This window comes from Suncus etruscus, chromosome 8 (genome assembly GCF_024139225.1).
Source record: "Suncus etruscus isolate mSunEtr1 chromosome 8, mSunEtr1.pri.cur, whole genome shotgun sequence".
Taxonomy (NCBI): domain Eukaryota; kingdom Metazoa; phylum Chordata; class Mammalia; order Eulipotyphla; family Soricidae; genus Suncus; species Suncus etruscus.
The window spans coordinates 1620857-1638413 of NC_064855.1; the positions used below are offsets into that span (position 1 = coordinate 1620857).

General features: G+C 55.4%; 1 protein-coding gene across 1 annotated transcript; it reads right to left on the reverse strand.

The window, feature by feature from the left end:
- Nucleotides 1-4963: 4963 nt before the first annotated feature.
- TRIM11 (tripartite motif containing 11) lies at nt 4964-16682 on the reverse strand. The gene is made up of 6 exons (XM_049778032.1): nt 16275-16682; nt 7675-7770; nt 7343-7573; nt 6542-6564; nt 6365-6465; nt 4964-6004 (listed from the first exon to the last, which is right to left on the reverse strand). Exons 1-6 carry the CDS (start codon nt 16680-16682, stop codon nt 5457-5459), a joined length of 1407 nt encoding a protein of 468 aa, XP_049633989.1. The 3' UTR covers nt 4964-5456.
- Nucleotides 16683-17557: the final 875 nt, after the last annotated feature.

The window sequence follows — 17557 nt, forward strand, 5'->3', positions numbered from 1 at the left end:
AATCAAGAAGGGATTGCAGAACACAGGGCATTACTCCCGCAAATAACGGGCAGGTGAGGCGGTAGGGATGGCCAGGAGATGGGGTCCCTCGAGAGGGACTGCTGCAGGAGACCGGACTTCTGATCCAGGGTGACCAAAACACTGGGCCCCAGTTTCTTTAAGCTGTCCTGCCCCCCGATCTAACAACAGGCCTTCAGAGCCAGCTGCATTCTCCTCATTTTATAGATGAATACTCTAATGCATGAACTGGCTAAGTCAACTAGCCACAGTCCATACGGTTGGTGAGTGGTGGCCCCATGGGTCCTGGGACGTTCCCAAGACTGAGCCTGGTAGGGCGGCCAGGAGGTGATTCGGGCATGTCTGGAACCCACACTGGGAGGCACAGTGAGTGTGACTCATACACTGGTCATTGAAGACATGTTTAAAACATGTAAAACTGGGGGGCTGGAGCAATAGGACAGCAGGAGGGCATTTGCCTTGCACATGGCTGACTCTGCTCTGATCTCCAGCACACCCATTTGGTCCCCTAAGCACTGCCAGGAGTGATTCCTGAGTCAAGAGGCAGCAGTAACCCTTGAACATCACCAGGTGTGGCCCAACACCCCCAATTTATCTTTCTAGTATATAAAAATATAGAGTGATATAGACTTATACACACAGTAAACATCTCTTAAAGTTTACTCGTTTGTGGGAGGGACTGAGGCGATAGTACTGTCGGGAGGTGCTTGCGCGTGGCGACCTGGGGTCAATCCCCAGCATTTTATATGCCCCACTGAGGACTGCCAGGAGTGATTCCAGAGAGCAGAGTCAGGAGTAACCCCTGAGCACTGCTGAGTGTCCCCCAACAACAAACTTAGTCATTTGTGGGGTTGAAGAGATAGTAAGGTGGGTAGGGCACTTGGCTTGCATGCATATGGCATCCCATAGGGTCCCCTGAGCGCTGCCAGGAGGATTCCTGAGTAACTTCTGAACATAGCTGGATGTGGCCCTCAAACAAAAACAAACTCGCTCGGGTCGCTCAATTCATCTAAACGTCGTTCTAGTTGAAATGTTAATACTTTAACATGCTGGGTCAAAGAAATGTTATCTGGAGATGAACTGCTCGTTTCCTGTTTTGTTGCTTTAAATCTGAGCACGGAAGATGTGTGCGGCCGCACTGGTTTAGCTGTACCAGCACCCACAGTGTACGGTGCCCGCTGAGAACAATCCTGGAGTCACAGCACCCAAAGAGAAAGGCTGTAAGCACGGGCACAGTGGTTCCTGCTGGAGGAAGGTGGTTCCTGAGTGGCACAGGCTCGGTGGACTCCCACTGCTCTGCCTCCCAGCTCCACTAGGCCTGTGTGGGAGCAGAGGTCAGGGGAAAGGCACCACAGATAAGCTGCAGAGGTAAGCCGTGGGGCATGGGGTTGGGGTGGGCGGTGATCAGGGTGACCTTGTCCTTTACCAACAGCAGATGGCCCAAGTCTCTCTCCCAACTCTGCCCTTGCTTTTTATATCAATCGATCCACTCGCCTGCTTCTTTCCAACTCTCTGGCCCTCCCAACCCCTCCCAAACAGAATGGACAGGACGCAAGGTTTGAGCAAATATTTTCGCCATTTCTTGTAAGCCCTTGACGAGCGCCGGCAGAGGTCAGTGGCAAGTGAAGCAGGCCTAAGTGAGAGTGACCGGAAGAGAAAGGGCACGCTGGCCCTGTCTCCTTGGAGATGTCCAGTCTCCTCTGCTGCACCATGAGGGTGGGAGTTGGGCTGGTGGGTCTTGAGCTGACCAGCTCTGGACATTACTTCCTTTGCCTTCGGTTCAGGAACAAGCAGGCCTCAACTAGCGGCAGAACCCGTGAGCTGTGTGCTGGCCCTGGGAGAGACCCTCGGAAATGACGCAGTCCCTGCTGCTCCAGGGGCTGGGGCCGCTCAGACCCTGACAGACCCCCAGAGTTGGGACGTGTGAACAGGCTCCTCAGGTTGGCATTGGTCTAGTCCAATCTGGGCAAGGTGATCTAGGCCCAGCGAGGGGCCAGAACTCCCTTCAGGTCACTGCGAGCTCGGCTCCCTCCACACTCCCACAAGACTTGAGCTCTGAGCTATGACCTGCACTGGGTTCTGCGCAGCAAGCAGTTTCTCATCTCTTACGTTTGGGCGAACCCCAAAGCCCTCATTACGTTTCTCTGACCCCCTCCCTTGCCTTTCTCTTCCCTGAACCTTTTCTACAGCCAGTCGCTGCCCACTCGAGATAGGGCAACCTGACCAAGAGGTCCCGCAAAGGGCATCAAGTTCCAGGAATCCTTCCCAACATGCCCAAGGGGGGGGTGCTGAGTTAGTCTTTTTCAGCAACACCCCCCCCCCCAATGTCATGAGAACCCCTCCTACCAAGGTCAGGATTCCAGGACCTGCCACTGGGTACTGGTGAGGGGTTGAGTTCCAGGGAGGGCTATCATGGGGCTGTCTACGGGGACAGGGTAACCACCTTTCATGACTTCTGCTTGACAGCAGCTGGTCTGCTCCCTTCCTTTCCACATGGCCGCTCTGTGGGCGCAAGGGACTCACTGTGGGCCTGGAAGGTGGTCAAGTCACAACTGTCATGTGCGTCCCCAGCACTCGGTCTGAGTCCTGATCCTCCCTGCCCTGCGCATCACCTCTGCCACTTTTGAGCGGACGTCAGGGTCACTCGGCTAGGTGTGCTGTGTGCGTTGCGCCTTTCTTGGCTCCTTTCCTAGGACTCACCCAGGGAAAGGCAAATACACTGTGTCCAGAGTCCTGCCTGATCCTGCCCCAAGGTCGGCGGAGAGGAGACCGAGGCTTCAGGAGGGTCCCAGCTAGGAAGACCCAGGCCACTTCCTGCCCCTCAGCAGGTCCCCAGGAGGGCACGTCCTTGCAGAAAGGGATGGGGAGGTAGGCGGCTCAGCTGGCTAGACTGCCTGGCGCTGGAATCAGAGGAATCAGAGAGCACACAAGCGAGGCAAAGGTGAAGCCATCCTGGCCCTTTGCCCACCCTTGCCCAGGCCCCCCAGGCTGTTTATTAAACGCGGAGCTGAGGTGTGGTCTGGCTGGTGTCATTGTCATTGTGGTCATGCTTGGAGGGTGTCTCCCCATCTTCGGGAAGGCCGAGTAGGGGTGGGGCCGGGCTGGAGCAGAGAGAGCAGAACATGTGAGAAGTGCCCCCCCACCTGACCCTTCACAGGGTAAAGTGAGGCAGGAAAGCTGCAACCTATGTTCCTGGTGCCCTAGAGGAGAGGGAGAGGTAGAGGCACCTTTGGAGGCCCAGAGTGGGTGTTTATGAGCAAGCTCGAGTAGCAGCGCAGACTGGGATGGGCCTAGCTGCAGGCCCGCTGGGGGAGGCTGGGAGCTGCTGGGACTGTGGTTGCCCCAAACTGCTTAGGGTTGATGGGGATGGTGGTGGTGGAATGAACGCTAAAAGCTGTGGTGGACCCAAAGTCTCGATTACCTGAAAAGAATTAAAGTTTGACTCACCTGATGAACCCCTAATGGGCCCCTCATTAGAGCGCTGCTTGAGCTGGAATGCGGTAATAGCTGTGAAGGCATAGACCAAGAGCCAACTGACCCCGACACCTAACAAGTCCCCGCCTGGAAGAAACCCCCTCAGTGCTTCACCTCCACACACAGGGAGACACAAGTGTCCAGGATACAACATTCTGATCCCAGCAACATGTGGGGACGGGGCCAAAGGACCCACTGAGGTTACCCTCGCTCCCAGTGCCCAGTGGCCCCAGTGAGCTGGGTGGTCTTGGGGCTGGAAGTGGCTTCCTGCAGCTTGAAGGATGGACCAAGAAACCAAGACGCTTCGGGAGGGTCCAGGAAAGGGAGGGCATGTCCACACAGAACCGGACGCAAGGCGTTGGCTGTTTATTTTCAGATGTGACAGTCTTGTCTCACTCCACTTGGGGCAGGAGGGGCTGCTGGAGGCTGCGGCCAGCCCTGGCTGTGACCAGGTGCTGAGCTCTGAGCTCCGAGTTCTGGAGTGCTCCTTAGCAGAAATCCCCCATTAGGCCTGTCTTTCCCCGTTCTTCCTCCCAGTGAACCTCTATCTTTTTGGGGTGCTCCCAGGTTACTCCTGGCTCTGTGCTCAGAAACTGTGCCTGGCAGGCTTGGGGGACCATACAGGATGTCAGGGATTGAACCTGGGTCTGTCCCAGGATGGCCAGATGCAAGGCAAACGCCCTACCACTGTGCTATGGCTCTGGCCCTACATTTACACTCAGTAATCACTCCTAGTAGGCTCGATAAGGACTGATCCGGGGCTGGCTGTGTACAAGGTAAACTCTATCCAGTCTCTTGAAGTCTGCAGTGGAGAGTTTGTGTTCACAGAAGTAACAAGGTGCCATTCTTTTTTTTTTTTTCCCCCGGTTTTTGGGCCACACCCGGTGGTGCTCAGGGGTTACTCCTGGCTGCTCAGAAATAGCTCCTGGCAGGTGCGGGGGACCATATGGGACACCGGGATTTGAACCAGCCACCTTTGGTCCTGGATCGACTGCTTGCAAGGCAAACGCCGCTGTGCTATCTCTCCGGGCCCCAAGGTGCCATTCTTATGCTGTTCAACAGCTGAGACCTGGGAGGTGGCCCTGAGGTGGGAGCATCCAAGCAAGCACTCACCGTGAACCATACGGCTGTGAATCCTCAGCTGACAAATTTGCAGGCCACCTTCTGTCTTCTGTCTGCCTGCTCCTCTTCCCTCTCTTCTGTTCCCCGCTTCAGCAGCTAGAGCTGGTGTGCTTATCTAGCATGGTGAGCGGGACCCTGACTACGTGGCACTTGCTGGGCGGCACCCTCAGGAGCTGACACACCACATCTGACTGTTGGGATTCAATCTCACTGGCATGGCAAGAACCTTCAGGGCTGAGGCCCAGCTGCCTGAGGCCTGCCTGTCTGCTGTGGCGGTAGAAGGCCCGCAGAGAAGCCTCCCATAACTCAGGACAGCACAGCCAGGCCTCTGCTGCACCGGTGGTCATAGACGTTTATTCACTGGGAGAGCTGTGCTCAGGAAACCGGAGGTGGGGTGGGGAGGACAGGGACAGGGCGGGGACGTGTAAAGAAAGGATGTATCCAAGCTCCAAGGGAACAAACACCTCTCGACCCACCCGACTGGAGCCTGGCATGTTGGCATTCACCCCCACCCTGTGCTGGGTCCTGGTCATCGTCTCCTTCATTCCACAAGTTTTTCCACAGCCCCTGGACTGCCTCTGGCCTTTCCAAGACCACCTCAGGAGCCGCCTCAAGCCACCAGACCGGAAACAGGCTGGTAAGGCTCTAGGAGCAAAGCAGCCGAGGCCTCAGGTGTGGACTGTGCCCCGGGAACTGAGTCTTCGCAGCCCTGCATTCAGACGCAGCCATGCACGCAGCCTCCGGGGAGCCAGGTTGTCACTGGGCCCTGGGTTGGGGCCCCCAGGCAACTGACCAGAACCACGACGCAGATGAGCGAGAAGCCCACTCGCCCGGCCCAGGCCTCACGGAGCGACCAGGCTGTCCGCAGGCCCGCCCTTGGGTGTGCAGATGGTCATGGGGGTGGGGCTGCTGGACAGAGGGGAGAAGAGAGGCCGAAGTGTCCCTGAGAAGGGCGTCTCGGGGAAGGCGTAGAGCAGGGAACCGTCAGTCACGCTGTAGAAGGACAAGTGTCCCGCCTCGTAGTCCAGAAAGACGCCCACGCGCCGCGGTGGGTCTCTGAGCGGAGTGAAGGCCGGCTCTGAGGAGTCGTAGTGGCTGCCCAGGAAGGCCAGCACCCAGAAGCCGTTGCCCGCGAACAGCTCGCCTTTCTCCTTGCGATTGACATTCTCCCTGCACACGCCCAGGGCCCAGCTGGCGCGCTCGCCCACCTCCACTTCCCAGTAGTGCCGGCCTGAGCTCAGGGGCTCGCGGCCCAGCACGCAGGGCCCAGGGTCGAAGCGCTCCGGGCTGTCGGGCAGCGCCTGCCGCAGGGTCCCCCGCCGCACACTCCTTCCGTCCTCCGAGAGGACCAGCTCAGGGTTGGCGGTGTCTGCGTCCAGGGTCACGTCTCCTGCAGACAGAGCCCAGGATTAGCCAGCCCAGCCCCTAGGCGGCCACAACCAACCACCCCGCCTCCTCTTTCTAAAAAGACCCGACCTGTGGAAACAGTAACTCGGAATGTTCTAGAAAGTGGCCCATGTGGGAGGGTCTACATTCTACTCATCAAAGAGCAAAGTGGATGGACAGCACAGTTTCATCACATGATCTTTGCATGACAAACGAACTCGGAAGATATCTGACCAGTGCCGGCTGGAACACTCATAGCTGCTTTCCCCTACACAGCAGCCGACTTTCTGGCTCGTCCCCACAGGCCTTACACGAGGCCCAGTGCTTCCCCATCGCCAGCCCGGACGGGTCATCTGCTACCCACCTCGGAACCTGCGCAGGGCCTCGAGCAGTCCTGGGACTCGGCACACCGTTCGCATCTCCATGGGCACCACCTCCGGCGGCTGCAGCTTAAGATCTTGGACCCTGGAAGAGCAGGCCACGGTCATGCCACCAGGCCATGCAGCCTGCCCACCTCCCCGGGAGAGGCCTGGGATCCTACCTGCACAGCGTGTCCCTCACGTCCTGTGGGAGAGACACGTGTGTCAGCCATGGGTCTCCCCGCACCCAGGTCCCAGTTGCACCCTGCTCTCCTCTGGACAGCACATGCAGGCCTGCGGTCCTGCCCAGTGCCGCCAGCATACGAGGACACACAAAGGAGCAGTGCAGGATCAAGTGGCCTGTGGGATGTCTAATAGGGCCCAGCCAGGCCCTGACCCGAGTCCCCATATACTGCGTAGCCCAGTCATGCAGGGTGGGAGTGGCCCCGCCAGGGCCTGCTTCCAGGGCCCAGTTACTCACTCTGCCCCTGTCTGGGGCCACTGCCTGCCTTGGACCCGACCAGGTCCACCAGGCCCCGTGAGGATCTGAGGATCCTTAAGGCCAGGCTAGAGCATTTCACTTGGGATTTCTTTAGAGCTGACCTGGGTTTCCCAAAATATGTCAGTCCCGCTCCGAATAGCAACTGTGCATGGAGGTAGGGGAAGTAGGGGGATGAACAAAAGTCAGACCAGCCCCAGACCAGGAGGGGTGGTTTTTACCTCAGGTCCTGAATTATGGGAGGTGCCTTACTTTCCCTCCAGCCCCATTCCTCCCATCTGCAGACTGCCTTGCCCAAGTTCAAACTATAGAATGTAAAACTATAGGCAGGCTCGGCCAATACCTCAGAGCCACGGTCACCCCCAAAGCCCCAGGATTCCCTTCCAGGCGCTGGGAGCTGGGCAGCGAAGGCAGCCCTCAGGGCCACCCACCCTCCCTGCACACGACACCCCTCCCCCACACCGTGTCCTCCCACTCAGCTCACCTGCAGCAGGCCCAGGGCTGGCAGCTGGCAGCGCCCCTCCAGCTCCCCGATGAGCTGAGCCAGCTGTGTGCTCTGCTGGCCCAGGCGGGCCACACTCTCCCGCAGCGGGGGCAGCGCCTCCAGCTCCTCAGCTTCCAGCGCCTGCAGCAGCCGTCGCTCGTCCTCTTCCAGCAGGCGGCGCAGACGCTCGAACTCGCCGGCCACATTCTGCCGCTGGCTCTCGATCATCTTCTGTGGGAGCAGGCGAGCAGTCACCTGGGACGCCCCCGTGTGGCCTGTCCCTCCTGAGCCCCACAGGGCCCAAGCAGCCCAAGGCAGTGGCCCCCACTTGCCTGCCACAAGGTCAGTGTCTCCTCGGCCTGGGCCTGGAAGACAAGGGCATCTTCCATTTGCTTCCGCAGGTGCTCCAGGGATTTCTGCAGCGTCCCCTGTGTGGAAGAGGGTGGGGTGACCCATGGATGAGGGAGTCGGGCCAGAGCCACTCCACTGTGCACAGACATAATGCAGACGGGGACCCTCTGGGAGCGACAGATGGATACAATGGGTCTGGTCGAAATGGGACAGCCCGAGTCCCCTGCCTACCAGCTTACCCACCACCCCCGACCCAGTCCTCTTTGCCCCAGAGACCCCTGCTGTATGCAGTGTCCTCTGGAACTCCCACAAGCAGGCTCACCTGTGCCTTGGCTCTAAATCAGGCTGAGGCTTGGAACCAAAATAGGAGGGGCTGAGGGCAGGCACCAGAGTAACCGTAGAGGAGCCGGAGTGATAATACTCTGGGCATTTGCCTTGCACACAGACAAGCTGGCACAGACCCAGGTTTGATCCTGGCATTTCATATGGTCCCCCAAGACTGCCAGGATTGATTTCTGAGGTAGGAGTAACCCCTAAGCGCAGCCAGGTGTGGCCTAAAAACAACAAAACCTCCAAACCCCCAAAAAACAGAGTAACTGTAAAGAGCCAGACCTGCACTGGTTGTGCCATGTCCAAGTCCATGTCCCAGTTGGACCACAGAGGCCCAGAGGCTGCCTGGGACCAGCCAGACCTCAGGGAAAGCAGTTGGCACAGCCTGGGTATCAAGAGGGGCTGTGCCACCCCAACACGCCAGTGACAGGATCCCTTTAGCTAAAGGCAACAGGCGCCCTCCCTGTGCCAGAGGGAAGCAAGGGTGAGAGTATCTGCCCTTGGGGTCTGTCCCCAGAACTGACAGGAACAAGGGGCAAGGATGCCTGTCCTCAGGGCTAACTGACCTCACACCCGGCAGGCCCAGGAAAGGGATTTTCTCCCCTCCCGTGGGTGGCCAGTGTCACCAGGGACCTCAACAGGGTGCTGGGTATTGGCAAAAGTGGAACGGTGGGCCCCACAGGGTTCCCGAGTACACCGGGAGTGATACTCAGGCAGCCAGGAGTAAGCCCTGACTACAGCCTGATGTGGTCCAAAAAAAAAAAAAAAAGAGTTCAGGAAGGGAGAGGACGTAAAACCTAGAGCAACGTGGCACAGAAGCACAGGCTTTAGGTGACCAACCCTCAGCATCCACATAATTGCCTGAGCCCCACCAGGAGTGGACCCCCTGGCCAGCGCTGGGAGTAAGGCGGCAGCAAGGCTGTGTCTCTCAAAAAAACAAAAATCTCAAAAGTAGAAATCAATAAAATGTTTATTTAAAAAAATGCAAAAGATCAACCAAACTTAGAGCTGGGTTTTGTGCTCAGGACTGACTCCTGGTCCTGCATGAAGAAATTACTCCTAGAAGGCTCAAGGACCATGTGAGGTCACTGTCTGGCCTCTCTGTGCTACTTTTCCCAGGGACAATTCCCTTGAGATAAAGCCCCTTCGGAGACTTTGTCCCCTCAGTCAAGCACCTCCTGTTGACAGGTCAAAGCTTAGCGTGGCTATTTTGCACAGAAGGAAAATGCCTGAGATTGCCCTGACCGTTGCAGGGTGTATCCCCAAAACCAAAACCAAGGAAAAGTGGGGGTGGGTGGGGGGGAGAAGAGACTATAGCAGGTATCTACCCCAAAGGTTCAAAAACTATTCTGTTCTTTGCAGCACTAGTCACAGTTGCCCAAATCTGGAAACTCCAGCAACCCTAGAACAGATGAGTGGATAAAGAAACTGGTACATTCCATACATACAATGGAGTATTACTCACTCAGCTATCGGAAAAGATGAAGTTATGCCATGTGGATCATGCAAGTTGGAAAGTACCAAACTGAGTGAAGAAGTCAGCCAGAAGGAGAGGAGTGTGGGGGACAGCCACCCCTATATCCTCGGCAGAAATGGCCCAGCTGCACAACTTAAACGTATCCAACTGCCATCTAAAGACTCTGGACAGTCTAGCTGTAGGTACCCTCACAACGTCTCAAAATTTCACAAGACCATTAAGCTCAGTGCACCTGAACAGTAACACAAAAGGGTCAACTAACGCAAATCACAGCCCACTAGATCCTTAGACAATGGCTTTAATAACATTACTGAGAGATCAAACAACTATTTCAAATCAACCCTCTGTGATCTAACTTTTGATAATCCCATAGGCCTTTGTGTTGTAAGGAACACTATGACAAATTTGTTTGTGCCTGCAAGGCGGCAGGCTAGGGTAATGAGTGGGAAATTTGGGACACTGGTGAAGGGAAGGTCACACTGGTTGTGGGACTGATTTGAATAATGAATGCCTGAATCGTCTGTATATGAACAACTTGGTAAACCAGGGTTCTAATAAAAAAAATTTAAAGAGTGTAAAAAAAAAAAAAAAAAAAAGAATGGGAGAGGGCTGGAATAACAATAGTACAATAGGTAGGGGCATGCCTTGCATGTGGCTGACCAGGATTTGATCTTTGACATCCTGAGCACAAAGAGGAGTAAACCCTGAGCATTGCCAGATATGGTCCAAACAAATAAAAACCAAAACAAGGGGCCCTGAGAGATAGCACAGCGGGCGTTTGCCTTGCAAGCAGCCGATCCAGGACCAAAGGTGGTTGGTTCGAATCCCGGTGTCCCATATGGTCCCCCGTGCCTGCCAGGAGCTGTTTCTGAGCACACAGCCAGGAGGAACCCCTGGGCACCGCCGGGTGTGGCCCAAAAACCAAACCAAAACAAAACAAAACAAAAACAAAAAAAAACCCACCAAAACAAAAGGGCCCGGAGAGCTAGCACAGCGGTATTTGCCTTGCAGCCTATCCAGGACCTAAGGTGGTTTGTTCGCATCCTGGTGTCCCATATGGTCCCCCGTGCCTGCCAGGAGCTATTTCTGAGCAGACAGCCAGGAGTAATCCCTGAGCACGGCCGGGTGTGGCCCAAAAAAACAAAACAAAACAACAACAACAAACAAAACCCCCAAAAAACAGTGGTGGGGGAAAGTAATGTCCATAGACAACATCAACTTGGGACCTGGGGCTTCAGTAGGAAGTTTAAGCAGAGGGATGGGATGGACACTGTTGGAGAGGGTGGCGGAGTGATGACCTTTGCATGAAACCCTCCATGAGTGGACATGGAGGGGACAGCAGGTAGGCCTCTGCCTTGCATGCAGACAACTTGGTTTCGATTCTCAGCATCACAAACGGAATAAGTACTGAACATGATCGGATGTGGTAAACAAACAAAACAACAAAACCCAAAACGAACCGGCTATACTATACTGTACTGTACCGTACTGCAGGGAAGGCCCTTGCCTTAACCACAGATGACTGGCATTTGATCCCTGGTTCCCTAACAGGCATGATCCCTGGTCCAGAACCTGATATAAGCCCTGAGCACCACTGGGTGTGGTTCCTAAAATGAAAACAGTAAAAGAAAACTGTCTGGAGGCCACACTGAGTGCTTAGCGCTTACTCTGGAGAGGCTCAGGGGACCATGTGGAGTGCTGGGGATGGAAGCCAGGTCAAGTGTGTGCAAGGGAAACCCCTTAACTCCTGTCCCCTCTTGCTGGCCCTTAAGATAAACATTTTGCAATAAAGCAAATGTTTTGGGCCGGAGAGAGAGCACAGCGGTAGGGCATTTGCCTTGCATGCGGCCAAATTGGGAGGGATGATTCCCAGCACCCAATGGTCTCCCAGCCTGCCAGGGGCGATTTCTGAGTGCAGAGCCAGGAGTAATCGCTCAGCACCACTGTGTGTGGCCCAACAACCAATTAATCAATAAAGTTTAAAAAATAAAGTAAGGGGCCGGAGAGATAGCATGGAGGTAGGGCATTTGCCTTACATGCAGGAGGTCATCGGTTAGAATCCCAGAGTCCCATATGGTCCCCTGTGCCTGCCAGGAGCGATTTCTGAGCCTGGAGCCAGGAATAACCCGAGTACTGCCCGGTATGACCCAAACCCCCACAAAAATAAATAAAAATAAAAAATAAAATAAATAAAATGTTTTGTGCACTTTTGCAACCATCCACTACTCGTGAACATCAGGAACCAAAACTTCCCCTAGTTATCCTAGGCCTAGGGGAACACTCGATAAAACAAGACATTAATGACTACCTTTCACCCTAAAATCCACCTTGGTGGCCAACAACAAAACCATGGTGCTCGGACAGGCTATAAATCCTCATTCCCATGTAGGGCCATTCAAGCACTGTCCACATAGCCATGAGACAGGCAACGTCTGTCCCACAACAGTGCTTCAAAGAGCACACAGTGGAGGGGCTGGAGAGATAGCATGGAGGTAAATCAGAGTGACAATATAGCAGGTAGGCCTTGCGATTAGCTGAGCTGGGTTCCATCCCAGTCTCCAAGTAGTACCCCGAGCATTGCCCGGACTGATTCTTGAGCACTGCCAAAAACTAGAAAAAGGAAAAGACAAGGAGCACATATACCCACCCTCAACACCTGTGACTGGCTCTCTCCCATTCCATCTCCCCAAAAACATTTGCACTGAGCAGAGAGGGAAGGTCATTTGTAAGTTGCTAGTGCCCTAGCGCTCAGTGGCCTCAGTGCTTCCTGGAGCATGGCAGCACCCTAGGGATGCCCTGAGTGCCCTAGTGGGCCCAGAATGGGCTTTAGGTGCAGAAAATGACTTTTCTTCTACTGGGTGGAGAGAGCCATAATGGGGTGCCCCAGGACAATGCTCAGGTGCTGAGTCTTTTATTTTTTTTGGGTTTTGGGCCACACGGCGGTGCTCAGGGGTTACTCCTGGCTATCTGCTCAGAAATAGCTCCTGGCAGGCACAGGGGACCATATGTGATGCCAGGATTCAAACCAACCACCTTAGGCCCTAGATCGGCTGCTTGCAAGGCAAACACCGCTGTGCTATCCCTCTGACCCCATTGAGTCTTTTTTTTTTAACTCTACAAAGGTCTGAACACATTCCAAGACAAAGGTACCCCAGAAGAGAATAGAGCACACATGTCAGACCTGAGGGACAATTAGAGGGGAAACAATACAGCTCCCATTGGACGTGCACAGGGTGGAGAATACAACCCACACCAAGAACTGAGGGAATACTGTCATATTTAGAGTCACAGGGGAAAAGAACACAGCCCACACTGTGAGAGCTCAAGGGACAATGTCCTAGCCTGGACAGACACCTGTGGGAGAATGCCACACACATTCTCAGTGCTGAGGGGACACTATCTTATCCTGGACACTCTGGAGGGAGAAGACAACCGACTTTATGAGAGATAAGAAGAAAGTGTCCTATCTCAGATAGTTCTGTGGGGAGGGTGCTGCCTCACAGATGCCACTTGGATTCATTCCCCAGCACTCTGCAAGATTCCTAAGCTCTCCAGGAGTGATGCCCAAGTGCAGAGCCAGAGTCAGCCCTGGGCACTGCCAGGTGTATCCCAGAAAGACAAAAACAAAGAAAAGAGGAAGCCTGAGACCTGTTGGGTGTGGCCCTCCCCCTTAAAAAAAATCAATACAGGGGCCGGCGAGGTGGCGCTAGAGGTAAGGTGTCTGCCTTGCAAGCGCTAGCCAAGGAAAGGACCACGGTTCGATCCCCCGGCGTCCCATATGGTCCCCCCAAGCCAGGGGCAATTTCTGAGCGCGTAGCCAGGAGTAACCCCTGAGCATCTAACGGGTGTGGCCCGAAAAAAAAAAAAGAAACATTGGTGGGGGAATTGGTGCCGTAGTTCTGCAACTATAAAAAAAACAACAGCCTTGGTAGTATTATAAACTATGATAAGTCAATCAAAAAAAATCAATACAATAAAACACAGAAGTAGAAAAACAAATGGCCAATGGCAACAGATCTTAGAATTGATCAAGAAAAGTGAGCTTCCCCAGAGGTATTGATGGTTGGAGTCGAGATGTTGAAACAGTGGAGTAGTACAAAGGCATGAAAACTCTAGTCAAGTGTACTGTAAGTCAAAGTGTCTCAAGTTAAAAAAAAAAAAAGAAGGTTAAAGGAGGAAGAGCTTCTGGTTTCAAAAGGCACATTCATTCCTCAGCTTGAGGGGAAAAGGGCTCTGGTTTCTAGACTCAACCACACTTTGCAGAGAGAGGGTCAAGTGTCATGAAGATCTAATTAGTGAGGGAAAGAGAAAAATCAGTCCTGGAAGAACAGCAGACATAATTAATTTACCTTTGCCAAAAACAGAGGACGAACGAACTGGTTATAGTAGATATTGGACTGGAATCAAATGTCCACATGGCAAGGACCATACCTAGAGGTATAGATGAAGAATTCCATTGGCTCCACCCTCAAGAAGGACTTCAAACAAGAGCTAAGGGCAGGAGCTACAGAATGGGTGGGCAGGCATTTGCACGCCAACTCGGGTCCAATCCTGGTCACTCTGCAGGGTCCTGGAGCACCCCTGGGAGTGGTCCCAAACCTAAATAGAAAACAAGTGCTGGGGCCGGAGAGATAGCACAGCGGGGTTTGCCTTGCAAGCAGCCGATCCAGGACCTAAGGTGGTTGGTTCAAGTCCCGGAGTCCCATATGGTCCCCGGTGCCTGCCAGGAGCTATTTCTGAGGAGATAGCCAGGAGTAACCCCTGAGCGCTGCCAGATGTGGCCCAAAAATCAAAAAGAAAAAAAGAAAAAAAGAAAGAAAACAAGTGCTGATGTTCGCTCCAGGGTTTGTTATGCCCTTCTTACGAAATCCTTTCAGACACTTGCACCCCAGGTAGGAAAAGAAACTGTAGCTCGGAGACAAGTGCAAAGAGACAACCTGTAGCTTTCAGTTCTAAAGCCCTCCAACCTGTTTCTACTGGGAGGCCTGAAGGCATGCTTAGCACTAAGGCCACCAAAGAAAAGTCACACTGAGGGAGACCTTGGTGGTGCTGTGAGTAGGTCAGCAATGTCTTGAATCAAAGGCTGGAAGGTGCTTGTATCAAAACCATAAAGTGAAGTTCTTGAAAAGAAACGATCTGGTGTACTTATAGTTTCCCTGCATGTGGCCCCTATGGGGCCCAGTGCTGAGGACCCAAACCAGAACCCCATATGAGATCTGCCTCATGCGAAGAAAGAGTGCCCCTAACACGTATGCAACCTATCACCATATTCCTGGCCCTAACCTTTTAGTTACTAACCAAGACTATGACAAAAAAAAAAAAAAAGTATCAGAGTGGCAGTGCCAGGCGACAGGGCGACGCACAAGGAGCTTTGGGGAGCGGCGCTAATGCCTCTTGACATTGATACCTCAGCCAACAGGAAAAAGGACACAGCCCTCAAAGTGTGCAGCAGACCCCCCTGAACAAGCAGCGAGATCCACTCACACAACAGCTGCCAACAGGGAGGGAACGTGCTGGGGAACCACTTTGAAAGGTTGAGAGAGAATCCTCACTCCCTTTACTTTCTTTGCCTTTGTGCAGTTTGAGCACCCGCTCGCTGCACCTTCTTCTAGGGTCGGGATACCCCACGGCATTCTCTTGCTTCCTTCCCAAGGTCAGGGTGCTTGAGTGAGCGAGTGAGCCTGTTCCGTCCTGGGGGACCTGGAGTCTGGGACAGCAGCCAAGGAAGGAGGTGCTGGGATCCCTCATGCAGGGAAGAGGAATCACGGTGGAGTGGGGAGCACCTTCTGCACACAGGAAGCTGGCACCCTCATGCCAGCCACCCTTTGAGGTGCGAGGTGCACTCGGAGTGCGACTCTGGGCCAGCGGTCCTCAAACTATGGCCCGCGGGCCACATACTGTATTTGTATCTGTTTTGTCTCTTCATTGCAAAATAAGATCTATGCAATGTGCATAAGAATTCGTTCCTAAGTTTTGTTTTTTTCTAGAGTCAGACCCTCCAATGGCCTGAGGGACAGTGAACTGGCCCCCTGTTTAAAAAGTTTGAGGACCCCTTTATTGTCCTTCTTCTAGGGTCAGGATGCCTGGACACCCATGGCATTCATTCTCTTGCTCCCTGAAGTCAGGACTCGTGAGTGAGCCCAGTCCCTCCTGGTGGCCCAGCGCCCAAGGAAGGAGGCCCTGGGACCCCCAAGGGGAGAAGAGGTACTATGGTGGGGATTGGGGCACCTTGTTCTCACAGGGAGCGGTCTGTGCCGGCCGGCCAGCCACCCAGCGAGGTTCGGGGTGCAAGGTGCATGCAGAGCACGATTCTGGCCGCGGGTCGTGATGCCTGGACACCCATGGCATTCATTCTCTTGCTCTCTGGAGTCAGGGCGCGTGAGTGAGCCCAGTCCCTCGTGGTGGCCCAGCGCCCAAGGAAGGAGGTCCTGGGACCCCCAAGGGGACCGCGGTGGGGATGGGGAGCACCTTGTCCTCACAGGGAGCCGTCTGTCACGCCAGCCAGCCAGCCACCCAGCAAGGTGCCGGGTGCAAGGTGCATGCAGAGCACGATTCTGGCCGCGGGTCGTGATGCCTGGACACCCGTGGCATCCATTCTCTTGCTCCCTGGAGTCAGGGCGCGCGAGTGAGCCCAGTCCCTGGGACCCCCCAGGGGACCGCGGTGGGGCGGGGGCACCTTGTCCTCACAGGGGGCCAGCCGTCCGCGCCGGCCCGCGCGGTGGCCCAGGGTGGGTCAGCCCCTCGCGGGGCGCGGGTCCGAGCGGCCGGCCTCACCTGCAGCTCGTCGGCCGCCTCCTGCAGCGGCCGGACGCGGTGCCCCCAGTGGCCGCCGGCGCGCTCGCAGGCGGCGCAGAGCAGGCTGAGGTGGTCGGCGCAGAAGGCGGCCAGGGGCTCGCGGTGCGCGGCGCACACGCCCTGCGGCACGGGCGACGGCGGGCGCAGGCGGCGCGCCATCTCGGCCATCTTGGCGAGCGGCCGGTTGGGCCGCAGGTTGCGCTGCGCCGACGGCTCGCGGCACTCGGGGCAGGCGTACGGGCCGTCGGGCTGGCCCCAGCAGCGCCGGATGCAGTCGCGGCAGAAGTTGTGGCCGCAGTCCGTCATCACCGGGTCGGTGAAGTAGTCCAGGCAGATGGCGCACGTCGCCTCCTCCTGCAGGTTGGTCGACAGGTCGGGCGCCGCCATGGTCGCGCGGGCCGCGGCGGCGGAAGGCGGAACCGGAAGGCGGAACCGGAAGGCGGAAGCCGACGGGGGGCCCGACTGCGCGGCGGACCGCCCCCGGGGCTCCGGATTGGCCGCGCCGCGTCACGTGGTCCCGGACGGTGTCCCTTTCTTCCGGGTTCGGGTTGCGCTTCCCGGCGCGCGAGTATCTGGTTCCGCTCCAGCTAGGGCGCTGGCGCTCCCGGGAGGGATATCGGCGTGCGTCTGTCCGTCCGTCCCCCTGGGGCTGCCACCCGCCCGGAGCAGAGACCGTGGGGCGAAAGGGGCGTGTAAAGAGTGTGTGTAAGGAGCGTGTGTGCAGGCTCACGGGCACTCTAAAAATGGGGCCGGAGAGATAGCATGGGGGGAAGGCGTTTGCCTTCCATGCAGAAGGTTATTGGTTCGAATCCCGGCGTCCCATAGGGTTCCCCGAGTCTGCCAGGAGCGATTTCAGAGCATAGAGCCAGGAGGAACCCCCCACAATAACCCAAATAAATAAATAAAATAAAATTAAGTTTAAAAAAAGTCTGTGTCAAAAGGGGTGTGTGTGTGTGTGTGTTTATGTGTCAGTGTACGCTTATAGGCACTTTATTTTGTTTATTTTGATTTTTGGGCCACACCCAGCAGTGCTCAGGGGTTCCTCCTGGCTCTATGCTCAGAAATTGCTCCTGGGGCCGGGAAGGTGGCGCTAGAGGTAAGGTGTCTGCCTTACAAGCGCTAGCCAAGGAACGGACCGCGGTTCGATCCCCCGGCGTCCCATATGGTCCCCCCCAAGCCAGGGACGATTTCTGAGCACATTGCCAGGAGTAACCCCTGAGCGTCAAACGGGTGTGGCCCAAAAACCAAAAAAAAAAAAAAAA